A 23,598-nucleotide genomic window follows, 5' to 3' on the forward strand; every position below is an offset into this window, starting at 1 on the left:
TGCAGATAGCACCAGCACAGTATAATTAAAAATTACACGCTGTTCTCGAATTTCGTAGAAATTTTTATGAACGCTCAGGTATCAGCTCAGGTTGAGATGGACATTGCACAAATTTTATATATATATATAGAATCGAGTACAATTTAATTAAAATAAAATTATTCGAGATATATATTTCTATATGTGAATAGTCCGTGAGACAAATGCAAATAAAAATACGACATTGCGTGTCGGTGAACCTGAAATCCTATTATTCAGTCTTCGGTTTGTATCCTTCGAGATTTGTGTTTCTTCGCCCAAACTGACTTTTTTTGTATACTAAACATTTTTATTACTTTGAACGACGTCACTTTTTCGTTATTCGCGCTGCTGATTGATTCTTATTCGAGTTATAATTTCGTTCTCGACGCGTGTTAACGACAACTCGTGAATACTCACAGTGGCACATCCAGCCGATTCTTCCGAGAGCGACTTTTGTATACGTGTAAAATGGCTATTTTATTCGCGTTTATTAATCAATATCCGCGCACTGATAGTTAATATTACTTCAGAAAATTATCTTAACCGTAACACCGCAATAGTTTGCGATCGACTTGACCGTAATTCTCGTTGAACACTTCCGACAGTTTTCGTCCGAGGCAGTGTATGTCTCACAACGTGCATCATCTCGCTTCCGCGCGATCCGTTAGAAATTTCTCACGCTCGCCGGACAATTAGCGCAAAATTGCGATTTCACACGAACGGGCCGGAACGATTTCCTCCTCCGTTCCCCTGTAATAACACGGATCGATGCTTCGATATTTCCCTATGCTTATTCCGCATATCCCGGGATCGGTGTCGCGGGGCCAGCCATTCGATCGCTCGATCGGCACACGAGCGATCTTATGGTGTGCCACGGGTCGATTTGCGATGCTGCGATGCTGAGATAAGCGAATGGTCCTCTTCACTTTCAGTAAAAGCCGCTCGTTTACGCGAAGTAAACGTAACGCTTTACCGTTTGCGCGCGCGCGAAATAGTTTCCCTCCGTTCGGCCGGGTCAGGACTCGAGCTTCCGATTCGGTCAGAAGTGGATTTTAACCGTGTAAATCGTGCGATCTCTCTCAAGGGAACGCGCTTAGAACTTGAACCTTGGCCGGTGTCACGGAAGAAGGCTGCTCCTCACCGGTCTCTTACTGTAATCGTCGTCGATGTCATGCAGGTCCGGCGGGTCCGCGAATCCGCTGTCCTCGTAACGGGTGCAACGTGAACCGGGAGATCTCGGCGGATGGACCGGATGAATGCTGCAACAACGCGGGAGAACGTAAAAGTGTGACGTAAACGTGTGAGACTTACGTAATCGTGAATCTTCAACAGCTTTATTTCTTATTTCCTTTGTATCTTGAAAAAGGGGCTTATACACGGTGTGTGTGTGTGTGTGAGAGAGAGAGAAAGGTTTATTTGAATCTAGTATTCTCTCTTTGTTGGACTTGGATTCGTTTGATTCAAACAACGTAATATGAAAATATCGAAAAACACGATTTTACATCAAATATCATTTAGTTTCATTAGATCAGACCAAGTTGTTCGATAGAAGAAAAACCACTATTATATGGCAAAGGACGATCTTTGAAAATCGATCGACTCTAAAGACTTCCTGCAAAAGTCAAATAAATCTTACCATCCGTCTATATTTATCTGAAAATGATTCAAAGTAAATGTGCCAAGCTCATCGCACGAGAATTGTGAAGCTGACTACCGTGCTTTTCGGGGGAACGTAACAGCTGTGCGACAATGTTCGATCGCCGGCGGATTTGCGAGGAAATCTAAATTGTAGAAAATATACGCCGGTATTCGCAATTACTCTTATCTAAAAGTACCTGGTGCATCTCGAGGGGCTCGTTTCCAAAGGTTCGTCGTATCTGCGGGAGAGCATCGTAAAATCGCGATGAGCCGCGACCATTTTCTGCAGCCGCGAAATGATCTCGTAATCGGGCGTGCAGATTGGCTCTGACAATAACTTCGCCACGGAGACACGGAAGCTCTGAAGCTGAGACAGGAAATGAGCGATTTGCGAATTGAGTCATACTCGTAGCTTACTCGGGCGACAGCTCGGGCGACTCGTCCGAGCGTTCACTTTCCTATCCGTCGCGCTCCCCGCGATTCTAGGTAGGTAATCGTTTCTGTGCGCGTACAGGTCACTAAATGAATTTTGATTCTTAAAACACTGCTGCATCTTCCGCGATACCGAAATTACCTGGTGCTACCGATAGCGTTGGATCGGGTAATAAGTGATTTCGGATTTCCCTTTGGCAAAAATCTACTGCTGCGGTGAAAAGTGCTGCATTGAGGTAAATATATGCTGAGGAATTTGTTGGACTAATTATTTGATTTGGATTAAGTAAAGATTGCTAAGTAACTTACTTAAGTGAGTAAGTAAAGTAAAGATGAATGTGGCACGTCGAAAGACTAAAGTGCTACATTCGACACTGATTTAATCCAAGCGAAATCGTTATTCCGGTACTCCTTAGCAAAAATTTACTTGAATGCAACGCTATTTTCTTTCACTGTGGCAAATCCGGAATCACTTATTGCACCGCTCAGTAATAAACGCTTCGTCACCACTCCATTCCCGTTCTTTCTTCGAAAATCCGCGATATAAATCAATTATCCCCGCAAAACGAAGGAACGTAACAGCGTAATTAGATCGGGGGACTCGTGCGCCCGTGTGTACGTACAGTTAAGTTATAACGCTTAATTAATGTTAGCTTACGCGAACTGTGAATCGAAGTTCCGCCGCGGCGGGCAAAGTTGCGGCGGCGACGTCAGGGTGGAACATCGCGGCGGAGTTGCGCGTGCAAGATTTACAGTCCTTTCGCACAAGGTACGCCGCAGCAGCTTAAATCGACTATCTGCTTTACAGCCCGGCGATGTGCGCGAACGTGTCTCGAATTACTATGGCGCAGAAGTCACTCCAAATCGTTCTGAACGAGCGTTATGCGCCCGACGAGAGAGATCGCAATTACGCGAATGGCTGTCATCGAGAGTCATTGAAACCGCCTCAATGAATTAACGAGACCTCTTCGGCTCCTCCGTCTCTCCGCGAGTATCAGGAGTAAGCCGCTTGCACAGAGACGCGCTCACGGCTTTAATAAGAGATCAAAGTGCGAAGAGCTTGCGGCGCCGGAACTACGGATTACGGTGGAACTGCGAAATTATGTTGCTTCCGGAAAGATAACGCGGATTTGCATTATAATTGATGTTATTTCGGCCGACCGTCCGCGATATATCGCTGCGGCTTTGTGTGGCAGCTTCTCCCTTTCTCCCGGCTGAAGAGTCCCGTTCGAAATATCTCTCTCAAGTCGAATCGGTGAAAATGTCGCTGCTTGAATCAATACTTTAAATATAAGCTCGTCATGCCGCTTTCTACGCACTCATTCGCTGATATACTTTAATTTAATATTTTAGTTGCCTATTTCTTGACGTCTATTAATTGAAGAACTGGCGTAGTGCGTGAGATATTCATGGCAACCATAAAATACAGTTGTATGAATATCGTACTTGTTATGACTGTAAATCAGGGTTCACTTTGCTCTATTTGGCATGCTTAAAGAACTATAAACATATAGTTTGGGCCAAAAGTGACTGTAAAATGTAATGAGATTATAGTCACTCCCTTTTTCTCCCTCAGTGTATCGTTGAACGATGCTGCATCGATTTTCTGATAGTAATGGCCAATTCATGCACCGTTCGCCTTGGTAAGCCGCGATTTATCTCGCGAGTTTACCGCGTTATTTTATTTCATATTAATAATGAGACGCGTCGACGCGAATTTATACACGATCGTAAAGTCGCGAGACTAAATACCGCGCGCGATATCCGACGCGTATGAAGAGTAATAATACCGCGTCTCACCTGGGATTCTCTTCTCGTGACCTCGGAGAGGTTTTGTTTGACCTGAGCGAGCTCGTCGCGGAGTAGCTGCAAGGAATGGTCGTTGATCGATCTCTCCTGATCGGCCGTCTCCGCGGTCGTCCTCATCTGCTCCTTCACCATCGTCAACTTTCTGTTGTAACGCGTCCGCAGCATCTCGCTCTCCACGAGACGCTTCTGGAGCTCCTCTATTTTCCGGCTGCGTTCCAGCGCGGCTATCTGTAAAGTGGGTTAAAACGCCTGATCGATAGTCGCGGATTATAAAGGCTTTCTAGCGCGGCTCGCGAAGAGAATTCGCTGCAGAATTTTGTTTCCCCGGCGAACGTCACGCTGCTCGCGATTGTGTAAAACCGATTTAACAACGGATTTTCCCCCCCCCTTAAGCCGGGAAATACAACAACAAATAATGGGAAACGGAATAAAGTTAAAAAAGAACGGAATCAATTTAAGGCGAAATATTAGGACAGGCGGAAGAGTTAAATTATCGATTAACGGTTTCTCGTTTGTTATAACGAGGAGGGAAGTCTCGTGAAATAACGAGAATTACGAAGGTATTAAAAATGCGCGAAGTATCACAATCTCATAAATACTGTAAAATAATTGTGATCGCACCTGGCCTATAAGAATCACCAGATATCATGATGTTATGACATTATCTTTTTATTATTATTTAAACATGACAATGGAATTAGTAGTTAAGTTCGATTTAAAAGGAATTTTAATGTTTCTGACAATATGAAACATAAAAAAATAAGAAATTACAGTCAAAATATATTCTGTTGTTTTATTTTCATATTCCTTCATTTACTATTAATTTACTATTAATTAATGAATTAATTAATAAACTGTTAATTCACAAAAATTAAAATATAATCTATATTTCTTACACTATAGCTAAATTTTTTTATTGTCATTTTTTGTTTCTTATACATTATTATAAATAGGAGAAATTCAAGTTCAAAATCGATGCAATTTGTTATACGAAATTTGTTGACCGTGTAATTAATGTCATAACATTGATAGTGGCTCTGCGTGTTCACAATTATTTTAGATTTCTCGAAAGCTAATCAAGTTTATAAATATTATATTATGATTAAACATAGCATATAAATATTATGATTAAACAGCATTAAATTTTACACGCGCAAAATGTGCACGTCTTGGACACCATATGTCGGTGGCTAAAATACCTGTGTAACACGTTATGTAAATTTGAACAAACATAAAGAGAAAGTCCATAAAATTCATGTACGAAATTCACCGTGAGATTACGAGGAACTATTTTCCGGGAATATTGATTAACACAGACAAACACAGTCGTCATCAACCGCAAAATAGCGACGAAATTGCCGCACGCACTGCATTTTACCTGCGTATACCGCGAGGCCTACAGATTTTCGCCTGATTATGAGAAAGTACACATTCTCGAAATTACGTGCCTTGTAATCCGCCGCTTCCGTCAATTGTGCGCTCAACTCCCGATTCCGCGACTTTTCCTCCGACAATTGGACCTGCAGTCGCTCGACCTGTTTCACCAACTTCTTCGCGCTGAAAGTAGAAGGAAGAAAAGAGAGCCTCGCTCGCTACTCTTCTTTTTTGAATTTCTCATTTCGCCCGTCGAGCATCAGCGGCGACGCCTCGCGCCTAACGTTCGGCAGCGACGCGTAAAACTGCATTCAGCGCGTACACAGAGCAGACCGCCGTCCACTAACAGGAATTACGGGTAACCGCCGGTGCGCTCGCCGCATGCGCGTAAAAAAAAAGAATCTCAAACCACGCCGCATCTCGAATGCATAAAGCTCGGTTGGACAAATTTGCCGATATAAACCGCTGTTCTATATTTCTCTTATTCGACAGCTAGTCGATAGGCATTGTCACCCCATCGACATTTCGCATCCGGTAGATACTGAAGATCGGGGTCAATTGTAACAAAAAACAATTACCGCGACAATCGCCGGTGATAACACCGCCCTGCCCTTAATTTCCCTGCTGTAGTTTGAATGGGAATAATTCTTGCGCAAACTCGAACCGCGGTTAGTTGCAGCGATTATCCTTTTACACGTTGTATAGAGAAATAAATTAAATGAACTGATAAAAGGGTATTAAAAAAATTATAAACAAGGCTTTCGGCGTGTGATGTACAAAATCGCATGCAATTTCTACAGAGTGTTTCAGAAATGGTAGACTGGCTGTATGTAACCGTGTAAGATACATCAAGCAAATACACGGCTACATATAGCCAGTCTACCTTTTTTTAAATATTCTGTATAAACTAATAAGAGCCGACGCAAGATGTAAGGTAAAAAGCGTTAAATATTCTTGAAAAAAATTAATAACGTGTACATGAACAGATGTTTCGATTGTGTCTCGACTCTCTTTAGTGAAAAAACACATAAAAATTTTTTTATACCAATGTTCACTCTAGAAGGTTAAAATATGACCGAAACGTTTATTTATATATACATACTGATTTTTTAAAGAACACGTAACTTTTATTTTCCTTATATCTTTTATCAACTTTTATTGGCTTATAAAAAACGGTGAAAGTCTTTAAATGGCTTAAATAATATTTGCGGAATATCCGAATTCCGATATAGAGTAGAACTTTCATATAAGTCCCTCGTTTCCTCTCTATATATATAGTCACTAACATTATACTTAGAGTCCCCTCCATATTGCTGTTCAGTAGATAGTCGAGCTACGCACACAGCTCAGTCATATATATAGCTGATCGCACGACATTTACATATGTGCTTGCGATCGTCTGAGCATGTGGAGATTTGATAATTTCGCTATTGAAGGGGAACGATATACTCTGTCTTGTGTCTCTGCTCCCTCCTCTCCCCCCAAAAGAGGTCTTATATGGAGGTTCTATTGTATTCGGTATATTCTCGAACGGAAGAACTCAGAATGTTCGTGGAAATTGCCGTAATTGGCCTCGGATTATTAATAAACAGACCGAATATTCGCCTCGTCCCGTTCACTCTGCAACAGTGACTTCATCCTCACACTATCCTCCTGTAGAGATAATTTTCTACGCAGGAGATCCAAGTGCAGGTCCCTTCGTTGCAGTTGCTCCCGCAAAGTTCGTACTCGTCGTTGTAGCTGATACACCACGGAGGTCTGCGCGGCAAAGAAAACGCATTCGTCAAATACGCCAGTCTTAACGGCGAAATCGTTTTTTTTTCCCCAGGCAAATGCGACGACGCGTGCAAATACACATTACTGCAGAACGTAAACGTGCCTGAGCTGAAATTTCAGTGATGATACGTGATACCTGATGAAGGGGACGGCTAGTGAATCAAATAGTGATCGTGTTTACGCGTATTGCGATAACTTCGTTGTGAAATACGCATAGTTAGATGCTGCTGTTTCTCTAAGAAAATGAATATCTGCTCTCATATGAAATAAGGGAGGGTCGTTTAGAAGTGAAGCCTATATTCGTTGGCATAAATTTTAATCGTGCACCGAAAGAAGATTAGTTGAATTAATCTGAAATATAAATATATTTGCTAAACAATTAGAATATGAACGATTCGTGATTTTTATTAAGACTTTTGTTAAAGATGCAAAATAAATTGTATTCTCATATGAAAAAAATAAACCAAATAAAATGAATAAGAAATAAATAAATAATGGTAAAAGATAACAATGTACTAACCTGTCCTATCCATTCATTTCCTCGATTTCAATAATTTTATCAATGTGAATACTACTTTCATGCTAGAAAAAATAAAATATCACAACTGCAGAAAACTTTGTTTTAACTAATTACACGTCACTTAGGTTTATCCACGATAGAAAATATTAAGAGAAAATTTCGAGACGCTCGAAAACTTACCCGGCTGCCCTCAAATCATATTTTTCTTTTTATTAATCGTAGTATTTTTTCGATTTTAATGATAATCGGAAATTCATTCTAAAAGGACATGTTCCGAAAGGAACATTTTGCGACTCCTTTCGCACCGTTTCCTTCACAATAGATATATAAACGAAACGTTTTACTAACCTGCCCCTCATTCGAATCTGGCCTTGTCTCCCCCTATCACACATAAATTCTAGTTGCATATCCGAATATTTAGTTATAATAACCGGAAATTCTGCTTCAGAAAAACGTATTTAACTAAACAGGTTTCGTTAATTTAATTTAACAGTGCTTGTTTCACCCGTGTGTTATCGAAGGTTATTCAATTAAAAGTTCGTATCGCGCGCCAGGTGTCTCGTGCTAAAAAGAGCGACCGCGATATCGACGATAACAGCGAACAGCGAGCCCATATTAAAATGGAACTTCATTACGCGGTATGTCCGATAAATCGTCAATGAACCAACAATTTCACGAGCAGAGCTCGAACGTTGAGCCGGCGGCGCGTCCGATCGGGAAGTCTCCGATAAGTGGAGAAGCAAAAAAAGCGTCTTTCTACTTTAAAGATGCTTCGCGGAGAATGGGAGCCGGTAACGAAATAAACGTCTACGGGGGATGTCTGAGGATGCTGTGAAGCTTCTCTAAGGCGCTTTGCTCGCGCCGGGGGCTTACTTCTTTGAGACAGGGGAGCTCGTGGAACGATCGCTCGCGCCGAATCCTCGGTAGGGTCGTATAGCTGCACAAATACTGCGCGTGTGGTAAGCACACGATTTGCGATAAAGAAACACAGAACAAAGGAGGCGTTAGCAACATGACAGCGGCATCGGAAGAAAAAGTAATAAGGATCGTGCCCTTCACCTTGTCGACCAGCTTGTCGGTTTCCAACCTGGCCAGTTGCTCGGCTCGCACCAACAGTGATTCGGTGTGAAGGTCGATCCCGATCTCCTGGGAGATCTCGTCCATTTGCATCGCCTTGCCCAACCGATCCAGGAAAGTTATGAACTGAAAGAAATCGTGACGAAGTCAACTGTAGGACTGATCTGTAGGATCGAGCATAGGTCTGCGTAAGTTGAAGAGCGTTACATTGTCATTGCAGATATTATTAGCAGGGTATGTTAATTATTATTTTTAATTAAGCGAAGTTAAGGATTTATAAATTTAATTTAGTTAAATGTTACCCGAACAAAAACTTATTAACGTAATTATTGAGGTTTTCAATCGTAAATTAAATTTATGTGAAATAATGGAAGGTGGTCTTTTGTAAGAAAATACCAACTGTCTTGTACTCAAAATTCCATACAAAAAAAGAACACAAGCGCTTAGAGAGCGGAAAAAATTCTGCTGGCAATATTTTTTTATTTTTCTTATTTCATATTGAAAGTATCCCGCACAATGTTTTTAATATCAATGAATTATTTTAACTTATATATAAAAAAGGTTAATAAATTAAAGTTAATGCATTTTAAAATATGTAATTTAAGTTAAAAGTCAACTCATTTAAAACTACCTATGCCAAATTAAAAGTTACTAACTTTTTCACCTGACTCTTCACTCGTTAACTAGTTATTACTCAATCCTGATTATTAGGAATACAAGAAATTCATGGAATTAATAAAAAAATCATTTTCCGAATTAAAGATTCAATATTTTACTTAATCCTATCTTAAAGAAGGCATGTAAAGAATGAAAAAAATTGAACGCTTGAAAGGAATTTAGAGATACACAGAGGGCAGTAGAGCGCGTTTCAAGCGTCTAGTTGAAGATAAAAATAAGACGGTTAATCACCCAAGATTTGTAACTTTCCGTCAAAATCGCTTTAACACTTTCAAGCGACAGAAATGTTTCAAGTTACCGTCTGCTTATCCCTGCGTAAAGACTCTCTCGAGAGTTCGCTGCTCGTGAGCTCGGATTCCAACTTGTGTATTTTAGCTTCCAAACCGGCGCGCTCTTCTTCCAAACTGCGCGCTTTCATCATCGTGGATTCGACCAACTCGCTCTGCCGATTCGTCGACTCCGTCGCCGAATTCACCTTCTCCCGGAGGCTCTGAATTTTCTGCGAAAGGAGAACGTAATGCGCTCGTGACGGTAATGAGTCTCGATATCGCGCTGATTAAAGTCGTCTTCGACGCTCGCCAAAATCACGAACGTGCAATTTTCCTTTTCAAAATTCTAATGCCTTCGTTAATGCAAATCAATTAACCTCAGAATGCAAATGAAAATTTACGTAGAATATCTCTGCCTCGAAAAGATTTCATTTCAACATTTATTTTCAGAGCAACTCCTATTTTAGCGATTTAAACGTACTTCAACACATTACAGCAACTTATTTTCACGAAACGGAATTTCTCTTGGGCAAAATTTTCAACATGTTTGATCGGCAATAACAAGAAATGATAAAGTTGCACAAGAGTGGTTTTGCGTGGCTTAAGAACAATGATATTGAAGTGCACGATAAGCTACTAGAGTTTGATCTTTGTTGTCCGCTAGAATCTCCCGAATACGATCCTTGATCGCGTTCTCGTGAGACTCGACGAATCGGCTCGGTGTACTGACGAGGATCGCCAAGGACTCCAGGAGGTGGCGCAACTCGTTTTGCAAACGTTGCGTCTTCTCCTCGCGGGCCTTCAGGTCTTCTGCAAGAGCAGGTTAAGGATTACGAGAAAGTGCGAGATCGAATCGATCCGCCGTGGTTTACCTCGTAATTGGCAGATCAACGCTTCCTGATTGGAAATGTTCCCCGTCGCGCTGCTTAAGCTTCTGTTCGCGTTCACAAGCTTGTCTCTCAAATCGTTCATGTCCCTTTCCATGACCCTGTACTGCATCTCCAGGCACTCTTTCTCCTGCATGGTAGCGAAATAATTAACGACGTGATATTCACTGGTCTCGCGGACCTCGGCTGTTTGATTAATTAATTAAGATAACGAAATCCCAGACAACACAGAACATAAAATCGGGACACGTTTGATTCGTGAAACTACACATTTACTTTATTTCATCCATTATTTCGTAACAATTACTGGACGTTCGGCCCGCATTACGTACCTAAATTATTAGCTACCAAATTTTGAATACTAGTTACCCCAAATCCTTTTTTCAGTGCATATTTTATTACAAGATATTTTAACGTATACAGATCCATTATCAAAATCATTCATTAAGTTCTCCACATAGTAAACACGCGCGTTTCCCTGATTATAAATATACCCGGAAGTAGTCCGGGGGCGCATTTATCGATCGACAGTATTTCGCACCTGGCGCAACCGGTCCAGATCGACCAGTTGACCGGACACCTGTCTCTGCAGTTGATCCTTCTCCGCGCTCGCGCGATCCAGGGCGTCCCGGCACGTCCTGAAATCCACCTCGACCTCCGTCAACTGCGTCTCGACGTTCGAGCTCTTGGTGCGCAGTCGATTCACCTCTTGCACGAGCTCCCCGGCCTTGTGAATCACCGTCTCGAGGCTGTGCGGCGTCTCGCTGTACTCGACGTTCAATGCGTGCGCCAATCTCCGTACGAAATCCTGCCGGGACAAATGTGAGATATCCCGAAGAATCGGGGCATCGGAGATCGCGGATATGAATCGATACGGCTTGATTTCTGCGATTGTGAGAAATAGACGGATAGGTCACGAGATATAGCGATATTGGAACGCGCGGGGGGGCACCTGCAAGTTCAGACGTGCGCGCTCCTTTAATTGGACCTCCTCCGAGATATTGTGCTCCAGCTGTCGGATTTTCTTCTCGTACTCCCGGATCTTCTCCTCGTGATACTTGACGTCACGTTGCAAGCCTTGAATCGTGATCTCGCTTCTGCCCTGGCTCGCGTATAGATTCCTCTCCCTCTCCTCCAATTCCTTAAATCGTTATCGAATTCTGCGAGACGTGCCGAATAGTCTAACGCCTCTCGATTACGCGCTCAGCGGTGCATTCGGAATGCCGATCTCCTCGAATCGGCGGGCCGATTAACGAGCGAAAGGGAAGAAGCGAATTGTCTCGGGACACGCGTTAACGAGGCGGTTTTCCCTTTAATTCCGTTCCGTTTATTACGCGGGCAAATTCACCTGAATGCGTTTCTTGAGGCTGGAGACCACGGCATTCTGCCTGGCCGCTTGCTCGCGGAGCTGATCAGCCTCCACTTGCAGCTCCACCACCCTCTGGTCCCGCGACCTCACGACGCTCTTCATCTCTTGCAGCTAAACGGGCCGAGGCGTTGAATTAATAACACGACCGTTTACCGAAAGCACCGACGCAGTAGAACCGATTACCGGTTTACCTCGGACATCAATCTGTCTCGCTTGTACTCGAGGACCGCCAGCTCGCTTCTCAGAGTGGTCGTCAGATCGTGAGTCATAGCGTCATCTGGGCCCACCTGAAACCAGAACCACATCCGTTTCGCTTATTATTAGTCTATTCCGTTTGCCTCGACATAACGTGGACAATTTTCGTACGAAACGTGTCAAAAGGCAGTTTCTATGCTACGAGACGAAGTCTATCGATTTTCGCTGGTCTTTACGTCGAGATTTGCAACGAGTATTCGAGATACAGTTGGTCCGTAAATTTATTTTCTCAGGAAACTTGTCAAATTTTAAACGAATGACGAAGAATAAAAATAATAATGAAAATGTTTGCAAATACGCAAAGAAACAAACACGTGCGTATGATAAACTGATTAATTTCCAAACTATTGCTAGCTTTAAAACAGTCACATTATTTAAGTGACATTCATATATTCTGTATATTTTTACTTCAAATGTAATAATAATTAAAATTTATTTGATCATTTAAGCGACTGTATTTGCTGCGTAACTTGCAAACAACGCATTTATTAACTAAATATGTCAAGAAATGTTTCTAAAAATACGGGTTTTTAATTTTTAAAAATTATTTCATGGTTAAAACATATGTTTGAATTTATAACTATTTATAAACAGAAATGAAAAATTTGTTAACACATAAAATATTAATAAATTAAAATATAAACCAAACTGACCGCCACGCGAGCGGTACAAAAAGAATCATACGTTCACTTTTACAGGATAATGAATGAATAATACATGTGTGTGTGTTCAAAGAACCCAGCCTCGGTAATAGACACGTCTGCTTATTTATTTAAGCCGCTGAGAGCGTTTTCGTTGATCCCTAGCAGTAGCAGTTCGCAGCGGCTCTGGCACAAGTTAGAATAACAATTGTTATAAATTATCGGTCTCATCATGCGCGCCGTGTCGGGTCGGGTATACAGTATTCCCGTTGAGTCCCGCCGCGGGCGAGCAAAGCCATCGTAAAGAAAGCCACTTTATTTCCACGAGCTTCCTACCGCGGCGGGGCTTAAATGCCGGAGCGCTCGTTTAAGCCGGGAATAGATTAGCGGCCCTCGCGTCGCGGCTTCTGAAGTTCCGACCTCCGACCTTCGCCTCGCTACGAAAACGCGGAACCCGCGAGTGCAGGTACTCGCGACGTCTACCGGCGACTCATAATGGCGCCCATTTCAACCTCGCGCGTGTACAACAAGGAAAAGCTTACAATGCGACGCGACTTGCGCTTTAGCTATCGAGTACCTCCGCCTGAAATTGCCGGATGGAATGTCGGCCGCAATGCGGATGAGTTAGTTTACTAGCGTCTATTCTTAGAACGTTGCTTTGAATTATTTACCTTCAGGCGCGTTTACGACGAAATTGTGTAACTTTGAAAGATATTTTCCAAGGCGACGCAATTCTTCGGGGGAATTGGAGCTCTCCTCGACACAAATATTTCTGCCTGAACACTGACCATCACGCATGATTCTTGGTTCCTTTTGTACGCTATTTATCATCGCTCCAACTGTGTCCTCTGACATTTTTTATATTCCTGTATACTATAATTTTATAATGCTTTTATCATTTTCTAAAATTAAAATTCTGATATTCTGAATATTATAGGAATTTAATACACCTGTCGGAATTGTTTTAACATATAAATAAATGTCCAATATATAAAGAAAATATCATATTGTATATAGTCAATTATATTTCTATTTCTAATAAATACTTACCAAGGAGTATTAAAGTAACCATTTTGGATCAAGTAAATATGATTTGAATACATTTCTTTCTTTCAATCAGATTCTAATCGTCACGTCAAATTATCCGAATAATTTCCTAACGTCGCAAGAAATTCAGTTGATCTATATATCTGCCGTTTCTCTTTTCACTTTTTCGAGCGCGATAACATCGTCGAAATTGCTCAACGAGACCGTATATTAAAGAACGTCGTATTAAATTGCTCCATCGCCTGCGGTCGGTCAAATATTTTTGATAAATTGAAGTGAAACCGTTTCATTCCGCGCGCGGGATATCGAGCCTCGACCGAGCAAATCGACGGCGATCCGTCAACACGAGGGATCGCGCGGCGCTCCATCGAGTGTCACGGCGCAATCAAGAAAGCGTGAATAAAGCGCCCGTTGCCCAAATTCGCGGACGAAATAAACACGGCTGGTTTATTCAGTTTTCGGTTACTTCGCGCGAACGAGACGGACGCGTCCGCCGGGCGTTGCGATACGAGACTCGACGCGTGGGACGTTAATTAAGTCGTCATTAATTGCCCGAATTGAAAGGACGCGCATGCCAGCCGAGCCGAGGCAGAAAGTCCGAATTATTAAGCAGCGAACCGGCGGAATATTTATGCCGGTAATTTCGACGCCAATTATCGTCGCGCTAATTAAATATTTCGTCGTGACAACCGAGCACGGAGCGGTCGCATACTTTTACGTTCCCCTCGCTACGGTCATTCACGTCGACACGTTTAATTACTTTTTAATAAATCCGACCCGTTGCGCGATCCACGCGGAATTAAATGTATACCGTCGAATTAGTGGCAACGTGAGAGTTAAGCCCGAGCGCTCGCACGGTGATTCAACGGGAATCCATTCCGCGGTTAATCACGATTATGAGCGGATTAGAATTTAACATGCAGAAAGACTTTTTCTCCTTCGCACTTTTTCCGTCCCGCCTTCTCGCTCTCTCTCTAACGCCTACGCTCTCCTTCTCCCTCCTCCCCCGATCCTATCGGCGAGTTTGCAAGCGGGAACGGAGAGGAGAGACCGTAATCTAACTTCGTAATAACCATCTTATTCCGTTCGAACGCAAACGAAAGTCGGGAACGAGATCATAATGGAATAAACACGAAGAGGTGTCTCGATGTATAGAGAATTTACCGGTTACACGTTTCCCTCCGACCGTTCCGCTAACGAGACGTCTGATTAAGTTGTACTTCATTTGCGAAGGGGCTCCGATCCGCGCGTTCCCGAATTAGTTCTCCCCTCCCTTCCATCCCTCTTTCATTGACAGTTTCAGTGAGTTCAACGTCTCGCCGGACCGTCGTGCGACAATTCTTCCCGATAACTCCTCGGCACTTCCTCGGCAGCGGACGCTGGAATTCGCCGCGTTAGAATCGATCTCGCCGACGTGTCCCGCGTAACAGACTCACTCGAAAACATGATTAACTACCTCGTCCTGCGTCTCGTCGGATCCCCGCGCATCCTCGCAGGAATTTCCGTTACACAATCCTATTTACGTGCCGGTGCCTTGTATTCCCGAGGCGTGCGCGAGAATCCGCTCGATCCGACTCGACTCGGAGTCCGCACTTTGCAAGTCCGCCAGTCGATCGCCCCGTAATGTCTTTGCCCTTTCTCTCTCTCTCTCTCTCTCTCTCCGAGGAGACAAGGAGAGAAAGCGCATCGAGGGTGGTTACGATCGTCACCAATTTCCAGGACAATCGGATGCGCACGGCGCAGACAGTTACGTTAGCGAAGTTTCGTCTGCCTACGACAGCGGATTACGTGACCCGAATCGCGCCGCCGAACGCCCGGGGCGACTTCGCGACCTGCCGCCCGCGCCTTCATCCAGGTGTAGGCGGGTAGGATAGGTAGGTGGATATAGACGCGGGTATCTGCACGGGAAAATCTACGCTCGCGAAATCTATTCCCGCCAGATATCGGGGCGAGAACGCGTTGCCGTGGAACCGTGCGCGGCACAATGGAACACACTACCCGAATTTATGGGCCAATGTTTCCACAATGATACCCTCTTGCCCCGTCGCCGGCGGTTCGCGCCGTTAGACCTGGATGCCTACTTTGATTAGCGCAAATCTATTCAGCAGCTTCCTCGGAGCGGAATCTCGCTCGAAACGTGTGAAAAGTGGCGGTATTTTCGCACGAAGTGATAATGAAAATATTGTCATTCGAGATCGCAAGAGAGAGAGAAAGTCTCGCTGAAGCTTGCGAGCGGGTTTTGCGCTCCTACGATTGCGAATGTTTCAATCGATCGGAGTGAATTTGTCCCGTTAGATTCGCTCTTCAGTTTCGAACGAAAATTCTATTCACTCGCTGCGACTCAGAGTTGATAATTCATTCTGTACGAGTGAAAAGCCAGTCGAATTCGAGCGACTGTCGCTCTATTTTTCGAATGAGATTTCGCCCGAAAAAATTTCGAGAATAAACGGAAACGTGTGCGTAGTGTATACAATAATACGAAATATTGTGCTACAAACCGGTCCAGCCGAATTTTTGTATTACTTTAACAAGGTGAAATATGTATGAATTCAATATATATCTGTGTACTTTTTAACATATTCCTCATGTTAAAACAACACGAACGTTTCAACGGACCGTTTTTACCACAAAACTTTTCACTGTATACATACCTTCCCCGCCATTCTACTCAACAGTGACACGCATAGATCTCTTCACGTTCGATTTTCCGCCCGTCCCGCTTTTAACTAATTGAAAGTATATTTTAGTGATATTGCGTGGTTCCCCTCTATGCGAGAACGCGGAGATAAAACACGAGGTATCGCCTTTACGCCGAGTTGGCCGAAGAGACTCGAATTTCAGTCAGTCACTCGCGTTTGAACGCACGAGCGGGATATTTAATTCAACGTTATCCGGCCGGTGGATCTCAGATTAAAATCACGCGTGTCCGGATCGGCGCGATTCTAGCCGCATCGGTTAGCCCGCGATTTAATTACGCGACGGCCAACGTGGTCGCCGTCGAACGTCCCGCGAATGGGATCGTTATTATTATCTCCGTGACCCGAAAATAGTTTCACTGCCCGGATAAGTTACGTTTTCGCGGCATAATTCCGCATAACACCGGCCGGAATACCCCGAATTTCCACGGTGGTTAAGTTCGACGATATTGAATACCCATTATTCGCCACCGTCCATAAATATCCCGAGCAGTCTGAGCGGGAAACGACCGTTGAATGAACGCGACCTATTTACCGCCGGTATTTGCTCTGTAATACAAGCGGATTTACGGGACGGCCCGCGCGGGGCACGTATCTGCGTGAAAAAAAATTTGTAAATTCGTCACCGGACAGCGGAGAGGGAGGCGGATAAACAGAAAAGAGGGGGAGAGGAAGAGAGAAAGGGAAAGGGAGGGAGAAAGAGAAAGCAAGATCTCCCGGCGCGTGTGAGTTTGAAATTTTGCGCACGCGACCGTAATAAAACCGCAATAAAATCTCAATGTGAACACGTGAGCGTTTTGGCAAGTGGGCGTGGCGCGTTTAAAGTAATTTTAATCTCCGCTCGCTAAGTCGATGATATTCATCGCACACGGGTGACGATCTCCACAGTCCGCTAAAAAACGAAGAGATCGCGACGTGAAAATGGAAAAAGTGGATTTACGCGGCCCGCATGCGAGATATTTCTTTCCGCGTGTACATTTGCATAATGCTCACGGGACGTTTAAAATTTCACCGCCGAATGCAAAAATGCACCACCCGGCAAAATGTTAAATTACGTGTAGCCGGTAATGTCGCTCAATGGCAAGATAACACATCGTACAAACGCGCGAATGGTAATAACGGTCACTTTGCGAACGCTTTTCTACGTCAAAGGGAGTTTCGGTATTTTTTTTTGCTCTTGAAGCGACCGAGGTACGATATTGTATTTTTAGAAAATGGATACGTACCCCGGCGTGTTGTGCACGCCGCGATATTGTGCGGCTACGGATATTTGAATAAACATAGGAGGGCATTGAATTTTGCCTCCATTCGGCGGACTGTGCATACACGCGGCAGCAGTTTACACCGTAAACGCGACGAGTAATTATTGTTACCCGTTTTTTTGTGTCGACGATAAACATTCATTTGCGTCGGAGCTTTTCTCTTTTTACATGTAACAGCAGAACCATAAGCTTCGTTCGCGGAAATTTATAGCGTAACATTCAACGTTGCAGTATATAAGCAAATAAGATCTTTTGGATAGTAAGAGGATTAATATTAAATGCGGAAACGTGTGGAATTCTGTACTTACTCAGAATGTTTTCAGTATTACGCCGCAACTAAGCTTACACACACGCACTACTCGTTAAATTGCAGTTTTGTTAAATTATTTTCTTGGGTAAAATATGGAATTTTTTTTAATATACATAAGATATATAATTAATTTTGAGCGACAAAATGTGCATATATCGCGAAATTCGACAAAGTTAAGTAACAGAGAGATAAATACGTATATATCTAAAGAGAGAGAGAGAGAAAGAGAGAGAGAGAGAGAGAGAGATTAATATACGTAAGTCTGCCGGAATCTACATGTAATTAAAGCTATGTAATATCGGTACATTAATATGCTGGTAAATTTGGCCAATATTCATACAGACCGCTCAATCGACTCGTTCGTTCGTTATAATTACGCCGACTAGATGCATTAATGAATAATTAATTACCACTAGAGATCTGTGATTATTTTCGTCTTTAAACAATAACATAATTATAATATTATACATAATTTAACAGGACCACGTACTATCGTGCGCTCGCATTTTTCTCGCGCAATTAAAATAATAGCGAGATAAACTAGGACATTTGCAGTTCCCTGGCAAAAAGAAAAAAGAACCAAACTAGGTCATTCGCATGTATATCTATTTTTACATTTTATAATTAAAATCGTTTCGCACGCCGGTTTATTTTATCATCCGCTGAATCATCGCGTAGCGAGCGTGCCAATTTCTTTCGCGTATCTTTCGTTTAAATATCGTTGAAATAAATTACACGGAGAAGCGAAACGACGACGTTGTTAACAGTGACGTTCCGTCCGGGAAGTTTCGCAACCGTTAATGAGGCAGAGTGACGAACGAAGCACGTGAGATGAAATTAAAAAGTATCAGTCTTGACCGAGAAATATCTTAGAGCACTGCACAGAACTGCGAAAGTAGAAGCGACGTGTGCCCCGGGAAACGTCCGATCAATCCGCAGCCACTGCGAGCGCAGAAACTCGGCAGGAACTCGGGGGGAGATGACGCGGGTTTAAGTGCCGCGGCATCGACAAAACTGGATTAAGCGACACGGTCGTTCTCCTTCCGTCGCGCAGCCGAGTAAGATAAGTCAGTCCCCTCGGTGGCGTCCGATAAATTACGATCGACTTCAAAAGCACGCGACAGCGCGGGCGAACTAGATCGAAAGGGGGAGGGGGGGGTAGCGACAGGTGAAATCGATGCCGTGCAACGCTATGGCAACCGCGACCCTCGTTCACGCGCGCGAGTCGATACGCCCGCGATTCGCGTGATCGCGGACCGGAGGACCTCGTCGGCGCGAAAGAGAGAACCGATAATGACGAACGTGACGGAATCTCGCGAGCTACCGCGATCGCTAATGACGGTAGCGGCGGCGACGCGATCGACCGAGGACATTCCGATCACGTCTGCGAGGGTCCTCGACAGCTAATCTGTTTTGCTCGCTGTGATTGCACGTTCGCGCATAGATTAGATTAAGATGTTAGATCAGATGTTATTGATAATTACTGAATTTATTAATCCAACGAAGTCGTCGTTTCAAATAATTAGAATATCGTTTATTTCAGAAGAACTTTCTTTTTCTCTTCCAATAAAAAGATAAACATATTTACTTATTTATTTGCTCTATTGCTATTGTAAATTATACCTTTCATTTTTATAATTTATAATTTCTAATTATTATTTATTATTGCTTTTTTACTATTATACATTTAGTTTTAATTAGGTTACTTTTAATTATATTAATGAGGTTCGCGTCCCGCGATTTTGCGAGGCCGCACTTCACGGAACGCCCCGAAAAACGCGGAGAACATTCAACCGGGCGACGTGATATTAAAATAAACGCATCTTCGCCGCTGCATAGAGCCTCCTCAGCTAAAAATAGCATTGTGATACTCGAAGCCGGTTGATCGGAACAGACTCAATGTGGCGAATCGATCCGCCGGCCGATCAATGCCCCATCATCAAATAACTATGCTTGATCGTAAAGTGATCAATATTGCGCGCGCGCTTCCGTTATTGATCTGTTGCCCTTCGATGAGCGCACTGTGTACGTCCCGGCATGTATACATTGAAAGCCTTTGTAGCGGATGATACGGCGGTGCACGTGACCCCCGATACGATTAGCATGTGAATGCGTTTGTGCATGTTGCATGTACCTACGTGATACCGCGACGGGGGGAGGGGGAGAGGGGGGGGGGGNGCTCACGGTATATACCGCGTCGTCTACAAATCTCCGAGCTCGGGCTGAATTCTGCTAAGCCCGACGATACCGTCGCGACTCGTCGCGCGTGTATCGAGAAAATAGCAGGGAAATTATAACTACGATATACTCGCGCTATACTCGTGCCAGGGTAAGGGGTAGGAACACGAGAGGAAGGAAGGGGGCGGGAAACGTCTGCCGAGAATGCTTCGCGCCTCCTTGGATGAGGCCTTGTGATTTGCAACGTGCGCATCCGTTGTTGGGAATAATAAAACATCACCGAAGGCGTGACTCGCAGTAATACTCGTATTTTTATTAACGTTCGCGCGATTACACACTGTCGACAGCGAATACCCGAGGAAGCGGACTCTCTGTGTCTCTCCCTCTTACAACCGCAGTACTTCGGGGGTGAATTCACAAGGACCGGACGATCCACGCGTATCGTCACTCCGGTCCGTTACATCGTCCTGCCGTTCGTTCGTCGGAACAAAACAACCCGCAACAACAACAATAATTACTCTCGTGTAACTGTCGCTCGACGGTTGTGCGCCACCCTCATCCCTCTATACGACTGCGTGCGTGCGTGCGTGCGTGAGTATGCGTGCACTGTGGCCGATACTGAGGTGAGAAAGAGAGAGAGAGAAAGAGAGAGAGAGAGAGAGAGAAGAGCGAGCGCAATGCTCGTCGTCATCGATTGACCTTCCGGGGCGAGGAGATGCAGAGCGTCTCGAAGATCCTCAAGTCTTCCTCGTCGGCTGCCTCCTGAGCCGCTTGCGCCTCCTGCGCCTCGGCGTCGGAAGCCATACCGCTCCTCCGTCTCTCTCCTGCCGTCCTCCCAGGTCGCGAGCGAACGGGGTAAACGCGGGGCCGCGCTCACAGGCGCGACATCCTCCGCGAGCAGCCGCGAACAGCCTGCAGGGGGGTAGAAATACGCGACACCGACCAAGCGCGGCCTACCACCGAGCGGTGGGTAAAACGACGAGCGTCGCGACGGCGGCGATCGAAACGCATCGATCCGGGGAGGAGGGAGACAACGTGTGTACTCTTTGCGCACGCCTTCCCCAGAGGAACAGCGGCTCTCGACCCCTCGGTGAAGAACGGTCTTTGCGTAGGGACGAAGGAGCGCCTTGATTTCCCGAAGTGCTCCCCTTCGCATGGGGTGCTCTCGAACTCCTCGCGGGTTGAGGACACTGTACGTTGGATTGTTCGATAAGTTCCTGAAGGAAAGATCTGGTATCAACATTTGGTTGACGCATGCCGGCCGCATGTTTGATTACTGCAACGAAATAATTTATTTCTGTGTATACTGTCCAGCAAACACCACAAGTAACATAACTGCAGTCACTCGACTGCAGGTTTCAAGGCCGATATTTTAACAGTCGGGCATAACTTTATTCATGATGTAATGTATCGACATTGTGTTTTCACGATGGCTGAGGGTCATCGGAAAAATGAAAAAAATCAAGCTGTGCCTGAACTATGTGGATATTAGCTTTGCGTTTTTCGTCAAAATCTGCACGCTGAAAGGATTTGGTAACAAGTACCAAAATTTGGTTTATATTAATTTCTAATTAACTTGTTATTATATAATATATGCCACGACTGCAGTTATATTACTATTACCTGGCGTTTGCTGAATTTCGCAGTATACGGAATTAAATTTTATTAATATTTGGTTGTAATAGTCAAACATTTGGTCGACATATATCAGCGAAATTTGGAAGGAAAGTCTGTGCCTATGCGCCTGTGTATGTTAAAGAAGTCGAGGCTTGAAATTGACGATTTGTATTGCCGTCCTCCTTTCGAGATGATTGATTAATTCGAATGTCTCCTGCTCTTCGTAATCTCTCTCCTATTTACTGTTCTTATTCGCCTAACCGTAAGAAGCTGTAATTTTGCAAAGATTAAGATTTCATTTTGCTAAAGTTCTCGTTTCTTTCTTTTGCAGTTAATACATCCCGATTACACACGAAGAGTCTCTCGCGAGATTCAAAACGTGACAGACTAACGTGTTTGATTAATAATAATTACCGTTAATCGTATCATTAGAAGTTCTCTTCTAGAAGATCTCTTTGATTTTCTATTAATAAGAATGACACTTTTTGAAAATGAAAGTTATCCTGACCCTTCGAGTCTTATTTGGAAATATAAAATCACTGAAGTCACAAAAGTATATCAAAGAGTGAGGTTTCCGGATATAGCCTGGGTATTTCAGAACAACTGGTGGTGTGCGCAGTGTGGATTCCCGAACGCAATTTTAAGTTTAATGAACTTTACTCTGATTGGTTAAATTTCAATTCGATCTCAATCTTAGGGTCTGTTTTTTTTTTAACTGCAATGCTGAGGTGGTGTTAAAAAGTTAGAGTGTGACAGGTGTATGTTGTCTCGTCCTAACTTATTGCATCAGTTCAGCAGTGCAGCTAAAAAAACAGACCAACTTGTAGTCTAATATTTTAGACTGGTATTACATGCATCGTTCGACGAGTTTGTGGAACATGCTGATTGGCTATCGAATAGGGAATTTCGACAGTGTCTAGAGAAAATGTCAGAGATCCTAGAAATATTGTAATGAAGAAAAATATCCTATTTCCCTAAAGAATCGATTAAGAATCATGCATCTCTAGATTATCGTACATTGGACATTACAGATAATGTGAATCCTACATTAGGGTACTATTTCACGTTTCGTACGACGAATTTGTCAGATGTGCCGATTGGCTGTTGAATGGAGAATTTCCAGGGTCCCTAATATTTTTTCTAGGTACCCTAGAAATTCTCTATCCGGCAACCAATCGGCACATCCGACAAACTAGTCGTACGACACTAGTCGTTACTTGACTTCAATGATAGGAAGTAGTATAACGTTACTTTCAGACGTGGACAATTGAGTACATGAAAAAAATGGTTGAAAACTCAACAAAAAAAGCTAAAATTTTATTAAGAAAACCCCTCATTTTTAGACACTCCAAAATATACTCATAAAAGTAAACATCTCTAAAAATTGGACATATGAGAAATCGTTGAAAAATCATCGAAAAGAGGGTTAAAATCCTACAAAAATCTCTCATTTTTATATACCTCAAAATAGTTTTTCATTTCTGAACCAAAAGAATTGGACACTTAAAAAACCATATAAGAAAAACCATGCGCGTGGACGTAACGTGTGACGCATGATTAAAACCCATCAAAAAGGTTTAAAATTACTAAAAAATTTAGTAGCCCAAAATGGCTTTTCATTTCCAGACCAAAATAATAAAGAGATAGATACTCATAACGTGTCTCTCCGTGGTTTCAATTCCGTATTGGCCACTCATTCTTTTTTTATTTGGAATAATATTGCGGTAATACCATTGTCAGTA

General features: G+C 43.4%; 1 protein-coding gene across 1 annotated transcript; it reads right to left on the minus strand.

Moving 5' to 3' along the window:
- Positions 1 to 383: 383 nt before the first annotated feature.
- On the minus strand, positions 384 to 21,043 carry LOC106748775 (coiled-coil domain-containing protein 170). Its single transcript, XM_014627634.1, has 15 exons — positions 20,939 to 21,043; positions 12,042 to 12,137; positions 11,830 to 11,961; positions 11,434 to 11,622; positions 11,023 to 11,289; positions 10,467 to 10,611; positions 10,232 to 10,404; positions 9,624 to 9,824; positions 8,630 to 8,773; positions 8,444 to 8,518; positions 6,869 to 7,032; positions 5,349 to 5,457; positions 3,892 to 4,128; positions 1,857 to 2,026; positions 384 to 1,280 (listed from the first exon to the last, which is right to left on the minus strand). Exons 1-15 carry the CDS (start codon positions 21,041 to 21,043, stop codon positions 1,139 to 1,141), a joined length of 2,349 nt encoding a protein of 782 aa, XP_014483120.1. The 3' UTR covers positions 384 to 1,138.
- Positions 21,044 to 23,598: the final 2,555 nt, after the last annotated feature.

The sequence above is a fragment of the Dinoponera quadriceps genome, unplaced genomic scaffold (genome assembly GCF_001313825.1).
Source record: "Dinoponera quadriceps isolate SergipeBrazil2010 unplaced genomic scaffold, ASM131382v1 scaffold3164, whole genome shotgun sequence".
NCBI lineage: Eukaryota > Metazoa > Arthropoda > Insecta > Hymenoptera > Formicidae > Dinoponera > Dinoponera quadriceps.

Bases quoted from the DNA above. Each gene is read 5' to 3' on its own strand.
- LOC106748775 (XM_014627634.1), bottom strand. From the start codon at position 21,043: ATGGCTTCCGACGCCGAGGCGCAGGAGGCGCAAGCGGCTCAGGAGGCA. The intron at 11,962-12,041 runs GTAAACCGGTAA...CGGCCCGTTTAG, and splicing joins GAGACAGATTGATGTCCGAG to CTGCAAGAGATGAAGAGCGT. The intron at 11,623-11,829 runs GTGAATTTGCCC...TAACGATTTAAG, and splicing joins GCCTCAAGAAACGCATTCAG to GAATTGGAGGAGAGGGAGAG.